Here is a 21,245-nt window from a genome sequence, read left to right as displayed (position 1 = left end):
TAATCTGGATCTAAAAATACGGCTGTTTGGTAAATAATAATATTGTGAAAATCTAGCACTCATGGTTGCAGAGAAAAGCTTGAAAAAGTGAAGTGAGCATACCCTAAAGGCTCATAAACTAGAAGGTAAATTAAAAGGAACTCCAGATTTACTTTTTTTTCAGTCATGATTTTTTAATGTTTGCATTTGGCAATACTGATAACACCTGAGCTTTCCTTCACTGAACAATGAACATACTTCTGTTATTTGCTGTGTTTGACGCTCTCCAGCCTTATGCTTAGGATGGACGTGTTGCAGAAGTCCTGTGTTGAGATACAAGAAAGCCTCACACAGCTTTGGTAAACTGTCCGACTATCTCAGCGACTATGAATGCTATATCCTGTCCCTTCTTTGAGAAAAGCTGGCTAAATCCACAAGTGAGGTTCAAGAGCAAAGACAGCAGTAACCCCTGGACACCTCTGGGGACTTGGGACTAAGGGAAATTTCCAAAAGAAAGGGAACTGCTGACCGACAGGAATACTGCTAACTCTCCCAAAAAGATTAACTGCCCTTTCTGTACTCTGCAACTAGCACAAACTAAAAATAGAAAGAATCACAATTATTTTCCTTAGACTAGATTGAACATTTTCTACTCAGTGCACATCCTTGTTCCCCTCTTCTTAACTACATTTAATATGATTTTGAAAATTAAGCTTTTGATCAAGCAAAAGTCTCACGAGTAGATATTTTCACTGGTTAAATGTTTCTAGCAGGACGCCATCCTTTTTCCTTATATAAAGGTTCAACAACTGCCTTCAAAAGGAGAAAAAAAGAATGTACGTGAGAGTGTCTGGGGAGCGGAGAGAAGAATCAAATGAAAGGTAACATCCTACAGTTTACATCAGTTAATCTGGATCTAAAAATACGGCTGTCTGGTAAATAATAATATTGTGCTAGTATGTATGTTAAAGTGTTTTTGCTTTTCCATGAACTCAATTATTCCATTACAAATTTGTCAGGTAGACTGTTTTGCGTTTTGGTATTTTGATTTTGTATATTACATCTGAATTGCTCACAATTATGAAAAGCAATCCAATTAAACAAATTTGTCTGAAATGACTGGACACAAGATAACAAATCTAAAGCAGTAACCTGTACAGCATGAAAATTTCTGAAGAACTTCTAGGCAGACATCTGAAAAACTGCAATATTGACAGGAAGACAACAAATACAGGCTGCACAACGTAACAGTATTAGTGTCTAAATATAAATTACTTTTAATGAACTCATGTCTGCCAAAGCAGGATTAAAACATTACACTTCTATAAATAAAAGGATTTAGAATCTGGAAGAAAAATCCTAAAGAAACACAATTTTACATTTAATCTGGAGCATGTAGTAATTGCCAATATTATTATTCTGTTCAAAGATTCCAAAGGGGATTAAAAGTTTACTAAATAGTTTAAGACTCAAATGGATTTCACAGTGACTGACAATCATATACAAATATACAACAAGAAAAAGGCAAATTAAAAAGCAGAACAAAAAATCTGCTTTCCTAAAGTCAGGTCATGAGGGACTAAAGCAGGGGCAAGCAAACTTTTTGGCATAAGGTCCATATTGGGTTTCTGAAATTGTATGGAGGGCTGGTTTAGGGAGGCTGTGCCTCCCTAAACAGCCAGGCGTGGCCTGGCCCCGCCCCCTATCCGAGCCCCCCTGCTTCTCACCCCGATGGCCCCACTGGGACTCCTGCGGGGGAGGGGGGAACACTGGGGAGGGGCTGAGGGCTAGCCTCCCGGGCCAGGAGCTCAGGGGCCGGGCAGGAGGGTCCCGCGGGCCGAATGTGGCCTGCGGGCTGTAATTTGCCCACTAGACTGGACTAGAGCCATAAAGGGATTTAGGCACCTAACTGCTGCTTTAGAAACATAAATCCAAAACTGAAATCCTCAAAAACCCTGCAGCCATGTATATTCCCTAGACACCTAAATTTGAGCCAGAGGTGATGCATAAAACTGCCTCAATCCTGATGCCTGGCCCGTAGTTCATACCTCAGCCCTAGCAGGATCCTGCAGCTATGCCTTCTTCTGCCTCTCTCACCTGTGAGCTTGAGCTGGAGGGCCTGTTATGATGAGTACACAGCAGCAGCAGGTGATAGTGATAATTCCCCTTTTTACCCTATAGCCCAGTAGTCAGGGCACTCACCCAGAACGTGGGAGACTTGGGTTCAAATCCCTGTTCTGCCGAATGCGGGGCAGGAATTTGAAGCCATGTCTCCCAAATCCCAGCTGAGTTCCTTATCCACTGGTGTGTATAATATATAATATAGTGTATTCTAGCGTGGATCTCTCAATCTGTCCTGCTAAAGCTGTTCCACTTCCTATGAAATACTCAGTCATTGGAGCAGGGACTGGAACCTAGGTCTTCCGAGTGCATGCCCTAACCAGAGAACTTTAGTCATTTTCACTCTCTCTGACCCACTGACTAAATATTTGATACAAAGTGGAACAGCTTCAACAGAAACAATTGAGAGATCCACTCCACAATATCCTAGAACCCAGTGATTAGGAGACTCACCTGGGATATAGGATACCTGGGTTCAAATCCCCTGCTCTGCCTGATGTGGAGAAGGAAACAGAAAACAAGCGTAGACCCCAATGTTAATCAAGAGTGATGGGGCAGTACACTGCATACAGCAAACAGCTGAAGCTGCATACTATTTTTTATTACAGAAACTTTTCAAACACCAAGTTCCAAACTCTAAAATCTGGAGCTACACATTAATTAGATGTCTTGGCCTCGGCAACATTGTTTCTTCCCTAAAAAACTTCTCTCCTTACAACTGCCTGGTCACTACTGAAACTACCCAGTATAGGACCAACCTGTTATAGAAACCTTCCTAGGCATACTTTTCTGATAACTTGTAAGCCTGCAGCTACTTGTCTCTGCCACATTTCAAGTGGCCTTTTAGCTGTCAGCTTGCTCCATCCCAGCCTGTAGGCATTCCTAGTATGTTTTCTCTTAGGTTTGAAACTGAATTTCCATAGTAACTCACAACAGTTAAGTTATATAGACACACCAGGCATACGTACTAAAATTTTGTTATGATGGGGACTGGGCAATCACACCATCTCATTGACGCTACTGGGCTTGACCATTTGCCTTCCATTCTGGCTAAATAAGGGAACAATTAAAGGCCTCTTTGTTTAATGGTAGCTGAAACAATGGAAAGTCAGTGCCCAAGGAATAGACAGCATGCAAAAATGGGGCATGGCTGGGCCATGCGGTCCTAGGAAGTTCTCAGGGGTTTGACAACAAATGCAGGAGATTGATCTGATTGCATGAGAGAAGAAGAAATAGAAAGGCCAAAGGAGCACACAAGAAAGGCAGCTAGGAAGACCACCAGACAGCCACAGAAACACTTGTTGACCCTGAGAAAAAGCTAAGAGAGCTTTTGAGTAGCACTCTGGCTGGAAAGAGGCTTGGAACTGTGAGCAAACAAGCTATCTCCTGCTGTTTGGTTCTACTGTGTTCAGGGGAACAACACTATGTACATTCTTTGTAAATAAACAGGCTTGCATCAAATAATTTGATCATTATTTCATCATTAACTTCTCTCCCCATCAGACGCAATCCATATGACCCTGAATATTGGCTAACAATATTAAGACATTGTGAACAAGTTAAAAGAAGGAATGCAAGGTGCATTTTTCATCCTGTAGAACAATTCAATAAAACAGAATGCCAGAGAGAGACTATGTCTACACTACAAGCTAAGGGTGCGATTCCCATGCTTGTGTGCACATACACATAGGAACATAAATAGCAGTACAGCCACAGTAGCAGCAGCAGAGGCACTGCTGAGCTGTGTTGGGTACATGCCCACCAGTTTCAGGCAGGTTTGTACCCTGCACGGCTCAGTCCTGCCTCCACTGCCGTTAGCTGTGCTACTGCAGCGGCACTGCTACTTACACTCACCCGAGCTCAGGGAGAGCTAACATGAATGTGTGTCCACAAGGAGGGGAATCACATCCCTCATTCACACTGTAGACACAGCCTGAGAGAGAGAGGGAGAACATATGTAGGGTTAATGGCCAAGACATCTGCTATGTAATTGTATAATTTATGCCACAGGTATCAATATCAAAAAGGTATATGTAAGCTACAACCACTCGAATCTATCATGTAACTCTTGGGCACACTACCATATATAAATTTTTGAGAGACATATTTAAATCAACAGATCATATTTAGTTTCTTTCAAAAAGCAAATTAACCAAGTTGAAATTTGGCCAGAATATTGAGGTTAATACCCCTTTTCTTGTAAGAAAGGCTATAAAATCTCTAAGAATCACTGGCTCAGAATCTGAGTTTTAAATTTTGTCCTCCATTCCCTCCCCCTCACAATGGCACCTTCAGCATCACAGTATCACTATATTGTTCTCAGACATTTGGTTCACAACTGACCCAAAGGGAAAAGAACTCCCTACTGAATCCCCAACACCACTTCCTGCAGTGCTCAACATTGCTTATTGTAGCTTGAGAGACCTGATGAGATCACGACATAGTATGTTTGCAAGCTACTGGTGGCACATAGAGAACATATTATAGGTTATACAAAACCAGTAATTAAAGCAAACGTTATTCAATACTATTTACATGAATATTAGTAATGGCATTTACAGCAGAAAAAAGGTTCTCTAATTATCAGACTATTCCACAGTGTTCTTAAAAGTGCAAAGGAAGTGGGGAAAGAATCTGATCAGCTACCCAAAGATCAGGTCTCTAAGCCTCATGATTTCAAGCGTTCAGATCATATCACACCAAGTAGTTCTGGCCAAGGAGTTCCTGTAAAGGTAAAACTACTGAGTCACTTTGGTGAGTTTCTAACAAAAAAGTTCCCGAGCCAATACGATTTAAACCTAAGAGAAAAATATTTTAAGTATTAACATTATTATAACCTAATTCATAAATTCTATTTAGGAAAATTTATTTAAACTACACCAGGTTGTCATAACCAAAACAAATAGTGTATTTCTCTCTTCTCTTTTGGCATCAAAACAATATAGAAGGTAAATGACTTCTTAAAGATAGAAAGCATTCACTTACATTTAACTACGAGCAGTCACTTTTGATGACCTAATTCAAAACTATCTGAGCTAACAAACAAAATAATTATTTTAACAACAGTCTCTCTGCCTTCCACGCTGCCCTCTCCAATCTACCCAAAAAACACAGTGCTCCAAGGTCATCCGTCTCAAACATCAGTATGACAGCATCATTCATCTTTAAATCCTACGTTGGAACCCCCACCTTTAACATACCAAATTCAAGCTTCCTGTCATTTGTTCAAGGCCTTGCATAAAACATAGACCGCCCTTACTTATCTGCCCTTATCCGTTTTCACACTGCGCCTTCTCCCATCACTTCTACTCCAAAAATCAGGCCATTATTGCCTGCTTGTTTATCCGATTCTCACATAAACATTTTCCATACCAACCCTAATGTGTAGTATGCTATTCTTAGCTTATTTGGTAGGCCACTGCTCCCTCTAAATTTAAATGCCCCGTGGAATTCTCACTTGTGTTGTGACTCCACTAAGAAGCTAGCAGATTACACTAAGGAGGAGCTAGATACTTGGAGATATTTTAGGCAGAGCTGGTAGTGCCAGTATCCTTAAGGTTGGCCAAGACACTTCCCAATAAAAAGCCCTGGTTAGCTGTTTTTAAGAATGAGAGAGATTATATACACCTCTACCTCGATAATATGCTGTCCTTGGGAGCCAAAAACCTTACAGCATTATAGGTGAAACCGCGTTATATTGAATTTGCTTTGATCCACCACAGTGAGCAGTTCTGCCCTCCCAGAGTGCTGCTTTACCGCATTATATCTGAATTTCTGTTATATTGGGTCATGTTATATCGGGGTAGAGGTGTATTTAAGCAAAACAATGCCTTTCCCCTTTGTTCTTGGAAACACTGGAACTGATTTAGTCAAAATTGCATTCAGTTAGTAATTGCATTCAAGTAGGTCACTAATTATGCAAAGTGGGGGCCATTAATGGTGGTTTAGAATCTTGATGGCTCCGATAAACTAGGACAATTGATTGTAAATGGCTCTGTTTACTTGCAAGCCTTCTTGTGAGTCAGGCCAGGAAGAGTGAAGGCTTGGGGTTCTCCCAAAAAATGTGACCATGTAACCTGGTACTGGAATCCATCTTAAACTTGGTGCTTTTCCGTTTAGGAGGAGGGGTGGGGACGCACAGAGACAAAAGATTCCTGCCGTGTGCCAAACCTATATAAGAGGGTGGAACAGAACAAAAGGCTGCAGTCATGAGAAATCCCCTAGCTACCATCTAAGCTGGAACAAGGGCTGTACCAGTGACAGTGCAGCTTTCTTGTCAGTTTCATGGCTCCAGCACAGAGCCATGAAATTGACAAGAACGATAGCAACAATGGATGCAAGTGTGATGTGGTGTCTATATAGACACCGTGTCACATTAACTACACCGACATAAGCCCTACGCCTCTTGTGGAGGTGAAGTTATAATGTCAGTGTAGTATGGCACTTACATCAGTGGGAGCAAGGCTATAGTGTGTATGCTACCATAATGAGGTCGACTGAAGCTGCCGTATCACAATCTAACTTTGTAGTCAAGTATCAGGGGGTAGCTTTGTTAGTCTGTATCCACAAAACCAACAAGGAGTCTGGTGGCACCTTAAAGACTAACAGATTTATTTGGGCATAAGCTTTCATGTTTGTTTGTTTTTTACTCACGAAAGCTTATGCCCAAATAAATCTGTTAGTCTTTAAGGTTCCACCAGACTCCCTGTTTTAACTTTGTAGTGCAGACCAACCTTTAGTCTCTTCCATGTGGGATCAAGAATGGGATTTTTTTTTAGGATGGACCACCCCACTTCCCTTTTCATCTTGAATTTCATTGACTGTGCTGCCTAAAACTGCTATCTGAATTTTCTCCAAGACAATTCCATCCTAGACTCTCTCCAAACCATCTTCCATTCTTGTGCTCTAGCTATCAAAGTATTTAACAACTTCTTCCCAGCCAAAACCCAGAACAAGTACTCTATTTGCATCTTCCTTGACCTATTCGCTGCATCTGATGTCAATCACTATATTGTAACTCTGCTTTAGTTACAGTCCTCTCCTGCCAACATACATCACTTAAAACTTTAGTGTGTCATTTGGAGCGGGTCCTGCTCACTACCCCCTCCAACTCTGTGGGGATCTCACAGGGCTCCATCCCTGGTCTCCTCCTCTTCTTCTACATATTATCTCTGGGCAATCTAATCCACAAACACAAAATTCAGCTTTCATGTCTATACTGACTGGTAAATCTAATTCTCCACTCCGGACCTGTCTCTGCCTGTCCCAACTAAAAATCTCAGCCTTTCTGACACCTCCTCATGGATGTCCTGCTGTCAGTTTAAAGTAATCCTGACTAAAACAGAGTTCTTAAGTTCTTAATGTTTTCTCCATAAGCCCTTCCCCATCCTTCCTTTCTCAGTCACTGTGGACATCACCAAACTTCCCTGTCACTCAGACCTATAACCTAGGTTTCCCTCAACTCAGCCCTTTCTAGCTCTTCACATTCAGGTACTGTATAAATCGTACCACTTTGTCCTGCATAATATCTTGAAGACCAAGTGTTTTCTCTGTTCACACAGCTAAAATCCACAAGCTACAACAGTCTAACCACCATTTTTCAGCAAGCACCTTTGCATATTCTTTGATGCTGCCCCAGTGAATATCCATGTAGCCACCTCACGGTTCTCCTTCAAATCCTTCCTTTAAACTCTTCTTGATGTGGTAACTTAAAAAAAAATTCTCAAAAATGCATAGGTAGCTGGTTTGCTGAGACCACTGTTTCATTCTGACCAATATCATTTCATTGTTTCCTTGTGCTTCTCTGGTCTATTTTATTTACCTGCTGTCTGCAGTCTTACACTTAGATTGTGATCTCTTCAGAGCATGTACTATCTGTTTTATCGTTTTACTGTGACTAGCAAAATGGGGCCCTACCCTCTAGGCACTAGCATAATGGAAAAACAATTGTGGCAACAACAATTATGCAGTACAAAAACAATTGTGGCAACGATCAACAGTTTCAAATTAAAACATCACCTTCTCTCACACCAGTTAGAGGTCAACCTCAGGTAGATAAACTGCATATATTTTCATTATTTGGGTGCATGTCTCATCTATGTTAATATTAACATTAGATAGATTATTTACAGTTCATCATTACCTCTAGAAACCAAATAGCAGTTCCTGGAGTTTTTCAGCTGTAGCGTTAGATAAAATATTTGTTCACCAAGTATTTTGCAGGTCAAGAGCCGCAAAACAGCCCTGTGAGTCTGACTATGGAATTACGAAGGCAAGGATTACCACCCTGATCTTGAGGGAACTCAATGTCCTCATTCACTGCTTCAAGTTCAGGTGCCATCGCCCTTTTTTTCCAAAAATTTTTGGCCATATGAACAGAAAGTACAGTCTTGAAAAGCAGAACTAAAGTGAAGAACACAAATGTTTCCTCCAAAATGATTGTTCAACAATTGTTTTAGTCAAAAAGAGTACTTAATTTTTTTTTTTTTGTTAAAACCTTGTGCAAATGCTGTCATTTCAGAATGTAACAACTAACAAGCTATTGGGCAAATTTTCACATGCCTCAGCCACAAATTCTATCTAAAATGACAGGAAGAGAAGACAACTAGAAAAGATTTTGAGTAGGCTGGCATTTTTACAAAACACTAGCTAATCAGCATGAGTGTTTTCAAAGTGCATCTCTTGCTTTCTACTCATTTTTTATCCCCTCTTCTCACAAAATGCATCCATCCCAACACAAAGGCTAAACAACTAAGCTTTCTATGAGGAACTGAACAAGGATGAGAGAGGTGAATTCAGCCCAACAACAGGCAGTGAGGCACATCCCAAATGGTCCCCTCTTAGCTAGCCTAAGTGGCATTAGCATGAAGATTACCTTTGTGGGGTATAGAAGCTCCCCATATGGCTGTTCCAATCTACTATGGAACTTAATTAGGAAGGATAGAGGGCTTTTGTATGGATTTTCCATATTTGAGTGAACTTAAACCTTAAAGTATCAGAGGGGTAGCCGTGTTAGTCTGGATCTGTAAAAGCAGCAAAGAGTCCTGTGGCACCTTATAGACTAACAGACGTATTGAAGCACGAGCTTTTGTGGGTGAATGCCCACTTTGTCGAATGTGGGTATTCACCCACGAAAGCTCGTGCTCCAATACATCTGTTAGTCGGTAAGGTCCCACAGGACTCTTTGCTGCTTTTAAACCTTAAAGAAACACTGGAAAATGGCCAAAATTTAGGACAAATGATGTGTCATGCACATACTTAAAATAAATCAATCGACTCTTCACTGAAAACCAGAAGCTCTGAGTTGGCCCATCATGGGCCAATATGGTTATCACAATAATATGGATGGCCTATAAAGGGGTTTATGAGTAGTTTGTACTAACCAGAGAAACAGGAAGCCAAACAAACCAGCAGTTTCTGTAACCACTTAAGTAATTTCTGTGAGATTATATATAAGCAAAGTAATTAACAAGAATCCCTTGAACAACAAATATTTTTAATAAAAATTGAAATATACACAAACAGAGCTTCAAGTCAATTAAGCCTTACTAACTTTGACTCTTCAAAATGTGTTTCATTATTATGGAAAATCCAACAGGACAAGTTAAATTAGGGAAACTACTGTTCTAGATTTTAAGTGAGGAGAGAGACATTTTTATATAGAATGAACCTAAATTTGATTGGCAGCAAAACTTCAAATGACAGTTTTCAGACCCAGCAAAACAAAACCTGCTGGGGAAGAGAAATAGGGTGGGGGGAGAAGAGGGAGATGAGGGGAGTAGTGAGCAACTAAGAACCACGTTCAAAAACCATTGTCAGCACAATTGGGAATCCAGATACAGCTAAGATAGCAGGACACCACTTTATGCCTCAGCACCATACACGCAATAGTCAGCACAACCAAAGATTTCTGATTTTTGATATAAAGGGGTCAAAAAAATCATCTTTACTTTCCTTGGCAGCACAGTTCAATTGTTTACAAAATTACAAAAGTTCAATTCTTACCTTTTGTAGACTGGTGGGATTTAGCTGGGTTTTATCTATTATTTTCACAGCAACCTAGGGGAAAAACAGGTATTACTAAACTTGTGAAAAGCTCTGACAGAAATGTGCATGTTAGTAGCTAAACACATTGCATATCTAACGTGCATAAACATAGCTATAAAAGTGTGCATATAATGGGCACATTTGCCAATCTATCTTCCACTCCATCTAGCAGAATTTCTTAATAAGAATCCAACTGTGCTTTATCACTTTCCATTGCAGCTTCAGTAGCAGAGTCAGTTTTACACTCCTGCCAGCACTGTGGAAAATGTAACATTGCACAGAAACACAGATGAGATCCCAACAAAATATTTTCATTTTCTTTTGGAGGTGTCTGAATTTTTTTCCGGGGGGAAGATGAGAGGGGAGAGGCTAAAAGGGAGGAGGGAAGAGAAAAGGATAGAAATTATTTATTTGTTCCTTTCAGGAAAAAAATAAATAATAGACAACCTAATATCTGACTTAAACTATACAGCCTCTCCAAAAAAGAAAGTTTTCAGAAAAGAATTTTCCGTACAAAAATGAAAATTCTATCTTCACACATACTGCAACTGGTTCTATTTTCATTGCATTATATTTTGCAATATTAAACAAGTCTCAATAATCAAGGATGCAGTTGGAAACAATGTTCCGAACATTTATTAGAAGACCACACATGAAGGCAATACAAAATACTTCATTAGCCATACTCAAAAAGCTTACTTCTCTTCCAGTAAGAACATGTCTTGCCAGCTTCACTTTGGCAAAATTTCCTTTTCCTATTGTTTTTAGTAAGCGATAATTTCCAATGTGAGGGTGTTCTTCATTTGTAGATGTAATTGAGTTTCTACATTGGGGGATGTTTTGTCTGCTACTCGATTTGGTGGGTTGGACATGTGGTTCAGCGTATCCATCCACAGAGGTATGCTATAAGGAAACAAAACAAAACCACACAGGTTTTAAACAGTTACAAAATACTTTAAGAGTAAAAATCTGAGTCCCCAATTTTAAACAAACTTGGTCAATAAAACTTTCAACTGTAGCTTAAGCAGATTTGTTGCCACTAGGTGAAGTTTGATTTATACATCAAGAAAGAAATTCAGAGGCACACTAGAGCTGCTTCTAAATGTAAGCAAGGGCGATATTTAGACTCATCAACAATTAAAGCATACACAGTTTTTTCTTCAAATATGAAAGTGTGCTATTAAAACAGAACAAATTGTGTTAATTATCAAATCTTGACGTAAACATCTTTGAGCCCTTAAAAAATATAAAAATACTTTCATCTTTAAACAATCACCCTTATTTTTCTGGAAGTTATGAATAAAGACTATATTTTTGCAAATTGCAAGAAAGATGGATTTATCATTTGTCTGAAAATGTTTCCAGTAAAACTGTACTTGAGATGGAGAATAAAAATCTGAAAAGCCAACTTTGCTCCAAAGAAGATTTTTACTTTCATAACTTTTACTTCCACACTTTCTCTAGAAAAAAAATTCTGAAGTTATTAGCACCCTAGTTTTAATAAAATAGACTGTTTTCTATCAAAAAAAATATTCCCACATCTATCCCGTCCATTGCTAATATAAGTCACCAAAACAAAGAAATAAAAAGACTGTGCTGACCACCAGTAACAGTTTCACAGTTCTACTGTAAAAGTCAGTAGCGCGATCCTACAGTGTCTCCATATCTCAGCCTTCAAATGACTACCTACCTGCTTCCTGGTGTTGCACGCACGACATCACATGTATATACATCACTTCCTCCCACCTCAAAGCGCAACAAACTGTCCCCCACAAAAAAACAAAACAAAACATGCAAGTGTTTATATCTGCACAAATTATGTCTGTGCTGAGGAGGTCCCAGCTTGAAAATATCCCTTGTATTCCCTTCTTGTGTTATAAGCCAGAGTATTAGCAAGCACTCAACTGGCATTTTACATAGAGGTATATAAAATGCATAGTACTTGTATAATTTTACTTTTTCCTTCCAAATCAGTTATTGTTAAACTCTTCCCACCTCCACCCACACCCAAATTGTCCAACATCAATGGCAGCTGTACATATGTACTGGAAGGCAGAGTTCTGCCTTTAGTCATTACCTTCACATTGTAGGGAAGCACCTGCTTCCTTCAAGAGCATCCAAATTTACATTTGTAAAATTTAAGATGTGGACAAAGCTGAATGCAGTGTTCAAGGTAAGGAACACCATTACATTATTTCTACAGTCTCTGCCCATGTAGTAAGTTTAGCCCAGAATGTGGGCCTGCATTCTGTACAGCAGAGACTGGAGAGGACCTACAGGTCCTGGTTGATAACCAACTGAAAGAAGTTCCCACTGTGACAGGTGACTAAACAGGGACAACAAGATCCTTGGATGTATGTGGGACAGATGTGAGACCTTGGAAGCATGGAAACTTAAAATGACAGCTACACTGAGATGCACAAGACAATATGGTCCATAGGCTTATTCATCAAACTTGCGCAACTGTAAATGTTATATGTTTACATTTGTGAGCTGGGGATTGTATTCTAGCTATACAGGGGAGGATTACCAAGCTCCCTCCTGAGCCCAAATCAGTGGGAATGGTAAACGACTGCAGAGAAGTACCACCTCCTGGGCAGAATTGCATATAATGATTTCAAACAGGTGCAAGATGCCCAACAGACAAAGAAAGGGCTTTTGGTATAAAAAGAGTCAAACGTAAACAGATGCAGATTCTGCATTGTGATCCAAAAACAGACATGAAATTGTAACCAAAAGGGCAAAACCCTGCTGGAAGGATCTGAAGGACTGGAAACTGCCAGGATCTCCATATGGAAGATGGGTGACACTTGGTAAGTATAACCGGCATGCAAACTGTTTTATTATGTTTTCTCTGTAACCATTTTGTCCTCAACATGTACTATGTTTTGTGAAAGCTGGTTGGTCACCAGTAAACAGTGTCAATTGTCCTTCAAGAGAGCACAAGCTGCAGATGCAGGACTAAGGTCAGAGAGAGTCAAAAAAGTACTGAAGGGAGACTCCAAGACTACATCCATCAGTATGGAGGGAGAGGGATCTGGGTCTTTGCCCCTACCCTGGTAGTGAAGACAAGCTCGAAGTCGACCTAAGTTACACTACAGAGCTTAGGTCAACTTACCCCAGTGTCTTCACTGCACTGCGTCAACGGGAGATGTTTTCTAGTCAACTTGCCTGGAGTACTGAATAGTGTGACCAGACAGCAACTGTGGAAAAACTGGGATGGAGGTAGGGGGTAATAGGAGCCTATATAAGAAAAAGAGCCCCAAATCAGGACGGTCCCTATAATATCTGGACATCTAGTCACCCTAGTACTGTAGCTGAGCGGAGACTGCTCTGCTGTCTATTTAGCAGGTAACCACTAGACTTGCTAAAATCAACACCTGCTGCATGGATTGCAATAGCACCGATCTCCTGGGTAGTGAAGATAAGCCCTTAGAGAGGTTCCAGCTGGAGGTCTCAGACCTAAATGAGCACTCTTGGGGAGGATAACAGAGGGGGCAGCGGTGCTGTTAATCCCAGAGATGACAAGTCTGAACAAGGGAGCACTAAGTGAAAGTAGGGAGTTAATATTATCTCTGTATACTGCATTAGTGAGACTACTAGTGGAAACCTGTGTCCAGTTCTGCTGTCCACACTTTAAAATGGACTTTGAAAAATCTGAAATGACTAAAAAAAGTCTACAAAAATCAATCAAATTTTGGAAAAGATGCCTTACAATGAGGGACTTTTAAGAAACTCAGTCTGTGATTTGATCACAGTCTAAGTCCCTACACAGGGAGAAAGGTATCTGATAGCAGTGGGCTCTTTAATCTAGCAAACAAAAGCATATCAAAAGCCAGTGTCTGGAAGCTGACAAATTCCAAGTGAAAACAATGTGCACATTTTTAACAGTAAGAGTAATTAACCATGGAACAATTCACCAAGGAAAGCAGTGGATCATGAAGTCTAAATCAAGACTCAATATGTAAGAAACGCGCCTTAGTTTCAACCAGAAGCCACTGTGCTTGATGTAAAAATTAAAGCAAGACGTTCTAAGGTGTATAATAGGCAGGAGCACAAAGCATATCATAACATTCCCTTCTGGCCTTAAAATCTATGAAGGGGGAAAGGGCTGCAAAATTTGGATTTTTGAGTAGTACTTCAAGCCCTTCATTAGTATAAGTAAACTGCAACAAGAAAAATAACTTAGGTCACTACCACCATCATAAATTATTAAAAATGACTGAGGGTGTAGCTTTAGAAGTATATCATTTAATTTTTGCCCTAACTTGTATAGTAAAAGTACACTAATTTCTTTCGCTTTGTTTATACTCAATATTACTTTCAAGTTCTCATACGCTAACACAATTCTGTAATGTCTAGGTTGCATATACAAGACAGAAAATGTTCATTTGACTAATAAAACGATAGCATGTTATGTGTACTTTAAAAATATGTAATTAAATAAAAATGTTTCCATTAGACTTGGAAATAGACTCTCACACTAGGCCAAAAACTTAAAAAGTTTCTTCTAGCACATGAAGGTAAGCAGGTCTTACTTAACTGTATGTAAAAACATCAAGGAAGAGCCTAAGTAAAAATTTTGCACACATCATGAAAAAGGCTGCAGAAAGAGGATTTTAAGATTTTTCCTTATTATATTACAGTTGTACCCAAGTGCGAGATGCTATACAAGCAAATTTTTGAATTTCTTGGCTGGAATCATCTCTTACTAACTCAAGACAAGATGCAAGTATAAACAGACTGGGGGAGAAAGGGAGAGAGAGTGATTTGAATGTACGGTTACATTCTACATTTACCATCTACAACTAGACAGTGTCAGATCAAGTTTGTTATAGCTGCAATGTATAATCAGCTGTCAGAAATACGAGTGGCATCCAACTAGACTTTATGAGTTAATTTCCATAGGCATAATGGGATAAGTGCACCTTGAGTAGGGATTTAAAGACACCTGCTGGAGTAGTAGATGAACAGAAAATACGCAGGAGTGGAGATTTCTTCATGAGACCTGTCATTTCATCCAGATTTTGCAGAGAAAACAGTTATTAATCTTACATCAGCATCATACAAATGATGTAGGACCACAGTCTAAAACAGACAACACGTCACCCAATAAGGGTGATTCTAGGAACTTTCAAGGTATGAAAGACAGATAGTGTTTGGTTTGGGGTTTTTTGTTTGGTTGGTTTTTTGGGTGGTTGTTGTTGAATCTGGTTATTAGGGTTTCCATATTTAAATAAATCAGACTACCTTCCCGGATTACAGCTGTTTCATTCTCTCTTTTGCTTTCCTTTGTTGGAGACTTTGCAGCAAAGTTTGAACAAGAAACCTGACGTATTCACCAGCCTCCTCTAAACAAACAGTATTAAACAATGTGCAGATAAGAATAAAATCAGGATATGCCTAAAAAGTTAAATCAGTCAAATTAGATCCAAGTAAATGCTTAGACAGTGTAAGCATTGTATATGCATTACTTGGAATTACTGCATCTAACTCTGAATTTGGTATTCTGCAGGAGTTTGTCGTCTCTGTGCTTGTTATTTATGGTTCACTGTACATCAACTAGTTGTGTGATAATTAAAAAGTGCCATTTCAGGGGCACTAAATATATTTGCAAGCTCTAAATTCTAAAAGCTTAGTCAACCAATCAGGAAAGAAAAAAAAAAGTGGCAAGAAGTTACTTTGAGGACATTTCAAAACCTTCCAGCAGTTTAACAGCATAATTTGTTGATTTTTAGAAACCACGTGATTCTCTTCCCTGCACCCCCGCCAAAGCATCACTATGCGGCAGAGTTAAGGTTGTCAGGAGACTTATTTGCATTTCTTACATGTTTGGATTTCTTTTGAAGTGTAACTTAACTCTTAAGTTTCCTGGGTTTATATTGCTTGTTTGCAGCTAATTGCAACAGCCTCAAATGTTTTTTAACATTTAATGTTACTGATATATACTCCCAATCTTTACTATATTTTAATGTTGCTTTGTTTCTGGGAATTTCCTTACTTTTTAAAAAGTGTGTACAATGTCATACACAAATACTAAAGACATCAAAAGAGAATGCTACTATGCAATATACCTAATGATTTGAAGATAGGCACTGTATTAACATTAATGCTAGTCAGATCTTATGAAAAGAAAGATTTGATATGCAAAGCTTATTAATGGATTCAGCAGGCAATGCACATTACAGGCACTAGAAAGGAAAGCTGATGGCAGAAGAACAAGAAGCAGAAAAAGGAGCTCTTGGATGAATACAATACAATACCTTGGGTCCATTAGAAGGATTGTTTATTCACAAAGTGATTATCAGGGAATTGTACAAACCTCTAGTAATGGAGATGCTACATAAGAAGAATGTACTGCGTTTTTAAAATGAATTAAGGTTACCTTTTAAGGGCAGACAGAAAGGTTACTTGCATTACAGTAACCGGAGTTCTCTGAGACGTGTGGGACCTATGTGCATTTCACCATGTGCTCCATGTGCCCAGAACTGGAAATTTTTTTTACTAGCAGTGTCTGTTGGTCCATGACTGCTCCCTGTGCCTCCTCATGCACTCAACCAAGGGCATAAGTGGAAGCGCAGCTTGACCACCTCTGCAGTTCGTTCTCTACTGCAAATCACGTTAGGAAAAGATCTGAAGCAGGTAGTGAAATACATATACAGACTGCATATCTCAAAGAACTCCAATTACTAAGTAACCTCTCTTTCTTTTTCGAGTGATGGTCCCTATGTATATTTCCACTGTAGTCCTAATCAGTATTCATTGAGCAAGAGGGTGCAGTGAACCAATCTGCACCACCAACTGTAGGATCACTGTGTCAATGGATACTTCTGCTAAAGAAGCTTGAACTAGGGTGTAATGCTTAGTAAAGATATGCATAGAGCCCCAATATTACCACTCTACAGAACTCCAGGCAGTGGAATACCCTGAAAAGAAGCCAAAAGAAGCTGGGCTCTGGTCAAGTGGGCCCTCATACTTTGAAATGAGAGAGTCTCCAAGATTTCACAGTGAAGTATAACGCAACCTGAAATCCATTCAGAAAGTCTGTGAGGAGCCTGCTTGATTCCCTTTTCCTCTGTTCACCAATAGAAGTTAAGTCTCAGAGAACTCCTGAAGGGTCTCATCCTTTTCGGATAGAAAGCTATGGCCTGACAGACATTCATAGAATGGAGGCTCCTGTCTTCTCTGGTGGCATGAGGTTTTGGGTAGGTGTATGACATGATTTAGGTGGAATTCAGAGGAAACCGTCGAAATTAAATTTGGAGTATAACCTCAAAGAAACCTTCTCTGAAAGCCATGTAGCGAGGGTCTAGCAAAAGGGTCCTGAGTTCAATTAGTCTTCTAGCAAAGGTGACAACAACAGTCAGCAAAGTCACCTTCATAGACAAATGAAGAAAGAAGCAGGGGGTCAAGAGTTAAAAAGGAGGATTCATGAGCACTGACAAAACTAGATCTGAGTCCCAAGTTGGTGTTGGTTTCCGTTCCAAGGAAAAAGGTTCCGGCAGGGCCTTTCAGAAACCTTATAGTCTCAGGGTGAGTGACGACTGAACAGTTCTCTACTGGAAGAAGAAAAGTGCTGGGTCACTGCCAAATGCACACACAGTGAACTGAGAAATGGCTTGACTTCTTTAGGGAGAGAAGTTAGAAAATCTCTGAGATTTTCCTAAATGGAAGAGATTTTCTAATATTATTGAAGATGAATATGACCTCTGAATATGACCTCTCTAAGCTCATCATCCATCCAAATACCAGAATGTCAGATGGTAGAGTGCTGAGTTGCGATGTTTAGTCTTGCCTTTGTCCTATGTCAACAGGTTCAGAAATTGTAGCATTCGTATGCATGGTTGTGCGGACATCTGTAGGAAGCTAGGAAACCAAAACTGCCTTGGCTAGCAGAAAGCCACTAAAATAACAGACACACTGTCCTGCTTGATTTTTCTCAGGACTTACGGTAAAAGATGGATGGGTGGGAAGGCATACATCACCAGCTCCTGCCACTGAACTAGGACTGCATCCCCATTGGAATCATGACTCCAAGCTGCTCAGGAACAGTAGACTGGCATAATTTGTTGCCTTAGGACACAAAAGTCCCACAATGGGAAACCGCTAGAAAATGTTCTGTATCATTGAGTTACAGAGTTCCCACTTGTGGTCTCTGTCGAAGTGCCTTCTGAGGCTGTCTGACAAGGTGTTCATTACTCCCAGGCAGTGCAATGCCAAGAGGGGGAATCTGGTGACAGATGCACCAATTCCAGAGCTTGATAGGTCTCCCTCCTCTTTGTGCAGAAGCTATCTGTGACACAGAGACCCTTAGCAAAGAGCTCTCACCTTGGACTGGACAAACTCATTACACTAAATACAAATCTCACAGGATATTTATCGATGGGTGAGGTCCTAGAGGACTGGAGAAGGGCAGACATAGTACCTATCTTCAAAAAGGGGAACAAAGAATACCTAGGAAATTATAGATCAGTCAGCCTAACGTCAATTCCTGGAAAGATACTGGAACAAATTATTTAAGAAGCAATTCATAAGCACCTAGAGGATAATAGGATTCTAAGGAATAGCCAGCACCGATTTGTCATGAACAAATCATGTCAAACCAACCCAATTTCTTTCTTCAACAAGGATTACCAGATCAGTGGATAGGGAGGAAGCTATAGATGTGAAACATTTTAGTAAGACTTTCGACAACGTCCCACATGACAGTCTCCTAAGAAAATGAGCTAAATACAATCTAGATGAATTTACTACAAGGCATGAGCAAAACTACTTGAAAGATAGTACTCAAAGAGTAGTTATCAATAGTTCATTGTCAAACTGTGAGGGTGTATCTACTGAGTTCCTGCAGGGGCTAGTCCTGGGTCCAACACTATTCAGTATCTTCAATAAAGGATTTAGATAATGGAGTTGAGAGTATACTTATAAAATTTGCAGATGACACCAAGCTGGGATGGGCTACAAAAATTTTGGAGGACAGGATTACAATTCAAAAGGACTGTGACAAATTAGAGCATTGGTCTGAATTCAACAAGATGCATTTCAATAAAAGACAAATGCGAAGTACTTCACTTATGAAGGAAAAATCAAATGCACAACTACAAAGTGGGAATAATTGGTAGCAGTACTGCTGAAAAGAATGTGGTGGTATTCACAAATTGAATATGAGTCAACAACGTGATGCAGCTGTGAAAATGGCTATCATTCTGGGGTGTACTAATACGAGCGTTATATGTAAGACAAAGGAGGCACTTGTCCTGCTCTCCTTGGCACTGGTGAGGCCTCAGCTGCAGTACTGTGTCCAATTCTGGGCACCACACTTCAGGAATGATGTGGACAAATTGGAGGGAGTCCAGAGGAAAGCAACAAAAATGAAATATGGCTTAGAAAACCTAACCTGTGAGGAAATGTTGGGGAGGGGGGTCAGAAAGAAGACTGAGGGGGGGACCTGATAACAGTCATCGTATATGTCAAAGGCTGTTCCAAAAAGGACTGATCAACTGCTCTCTATATCCACTGATGGCAGGACAAGTAGTAATGAATTAATCTGCAGCAAGGGACATTTAGGTTTGTTATTTGGAAAAGCTTTCTAACTACGAGGATAGTTAAGCTCTGGAACAGACTTCCAAGGGACGCTGTGGAACTCACATCACTGGAAGTTTTACAGAACAGGTTGGCCTGTGATGGTCTAGGTTCACCTGCTCCCCCTCAGCATAGAGGGGTGGATCTGATGACTTCTTGAGGTCCCTTCATTTCTATGATTCATGTAGAGTGTCTACAGACAGCTTGTAACTTGTCAAGACTCAATCACTGCAAGATGTTTGCACTGGTAACATTTAAGGAACAATATATTTATATTGAACATATGCTTTATGGACTTGGAGTAAAAAGTAAAGATTAGTCACCAGGATATTTCAGTAAATGTCCCATTAGGGTATGAGGAAGTTACCACCACACCCCTTCTAGCCAGTGACGCAATGCAAGGCTAAATTGTTTAGTCTTGCAAACTAGTAAGAATTAGAATGAAGAACAAGCAGAGGCCACGACAGAGTCAAAGCCACTCAAACACAAAAAGGAAACTTTACAACAAGACAGGGGTTCACCTTGTCTGTGAACAGAAACAAGAGAGATTGTTTTTTAGTATGACTGAGTGTGTGGAAAGACACTCTGCATCAATTTACTGAGGAAACTCCTTAAGGAGCAGGCTGGGCATTCAAGAACCCTTGGATCCTGATTTGTCTGCAACCAGCCAGTTCTGCAAAAAACTGAACTTGTGGGGGAAAATCTACTTTATAATATAGTAAAGGTTATTATTAATAAGTTTAGACCCACATTTTATGTTTTTTGTATTGTAACCACTTGTTTCCACCACTCTCTCATCTCCAGTTACATCTTTATTCTTAGTTACCTACTTTTATTTTATCATAAGTGCTCACATAAGTGCTTTTATCATAAGTGCTCACAAGTGCTATGTGGTTTCCAGGAGTGGTAGTTTATGGTAAAACTGATAAACTGGGGTACTCTGCACCTTTGGGTGCAGAGGATCTGGAAATTCTGTGAGTAGGCAGTGTCAGGGGCTAGATATGGTAAGAGAGTGATTCAAGTATGCTTAGGGATTGGGGTGCAGCAACTGGCATAGTGAGAGGAGAGTGCCTGCATGGTTGAAAGGCTGGTGGTGCTAGGGAGCTGACACCCAGCTACCACAAGAAAGACTCCCTCTTGCTGATGCAGAGAGCTAATAGGGTGACTCAGAGTTTGGGGGACCCAAGAACCATCACACTTACTCTTCTCGATTTATATAATGAAGTGTAGTCATGTTGTCTAACATGCCCAGAACGTTATGCAAACGAATGAAGATCAGAATTATTTTGCAAGCTTTGTGAACTGCAGTTTGAGGAGGTTGGTGCATAGCTTGTACTCATGTTAGGACCGTGAGGTTTGATCCACATGATCATCCAGATGTGCTCCCCAACCCAGTAGGGAGGGACACTTGTGAGGCCAGGGCAGCTCAATATTTCCTCAACTCGCTTCTTCATGGATGAGTAGGTGGAAGAATGAAGGGAACCACCATACATATGGGGTCTTTGTTTTTCCACCAG

General features: G+C 40.1%; 1 protein-coding gene across 2 annotated transcripts in view; it reads right to left on the bottom strand.

Moving 5' to 3' along the window:
* The window catches only part of MARK1 (microtubule affinity regulating kinase 1), a 106,262-nt gene that overhangs the window by 48,835 nt on the left and 36,182 nt on the right, over positions 1–21,245 (bottom strand). For both annotated transcript variants that reach the window (XM_032801401.2, XM_032801404.2), the window contains exons 2-3: positions 10,846–11,049; positions 10,105–10,158 (exon numbers count right to left, since the gene is read on the bottom strand). In XM_032801401.2, coding sequence (XP_032657292.1) covers positions 10,105–10,158; positions 10,846–11,049 — 258 coding nt within the window. The remainder of the gene's footprint in view (positions 1–10,104; positions 10,159–10,845; positions 11,050–21,245) is intronic.

The sequence above is a fragment of the Chelonoidis abingdonii genome, chromosome 3 (assembly GCF_003597395.2).
Source record: "Chelonoidis abingdonii isolate Lonesome George chromosome 3, CheloAbing_2.0, whole genome shotgun sequence".
NCBI classification, from domain to species: Eukaryota; Metazoa; Chordata; order Testudines; family Testudinidae; genus Chelonoidis; species Chelonoidis abingdonii.
This window is presented reverse-complemented; position numbering and strand designations above follow the sequence as displayed.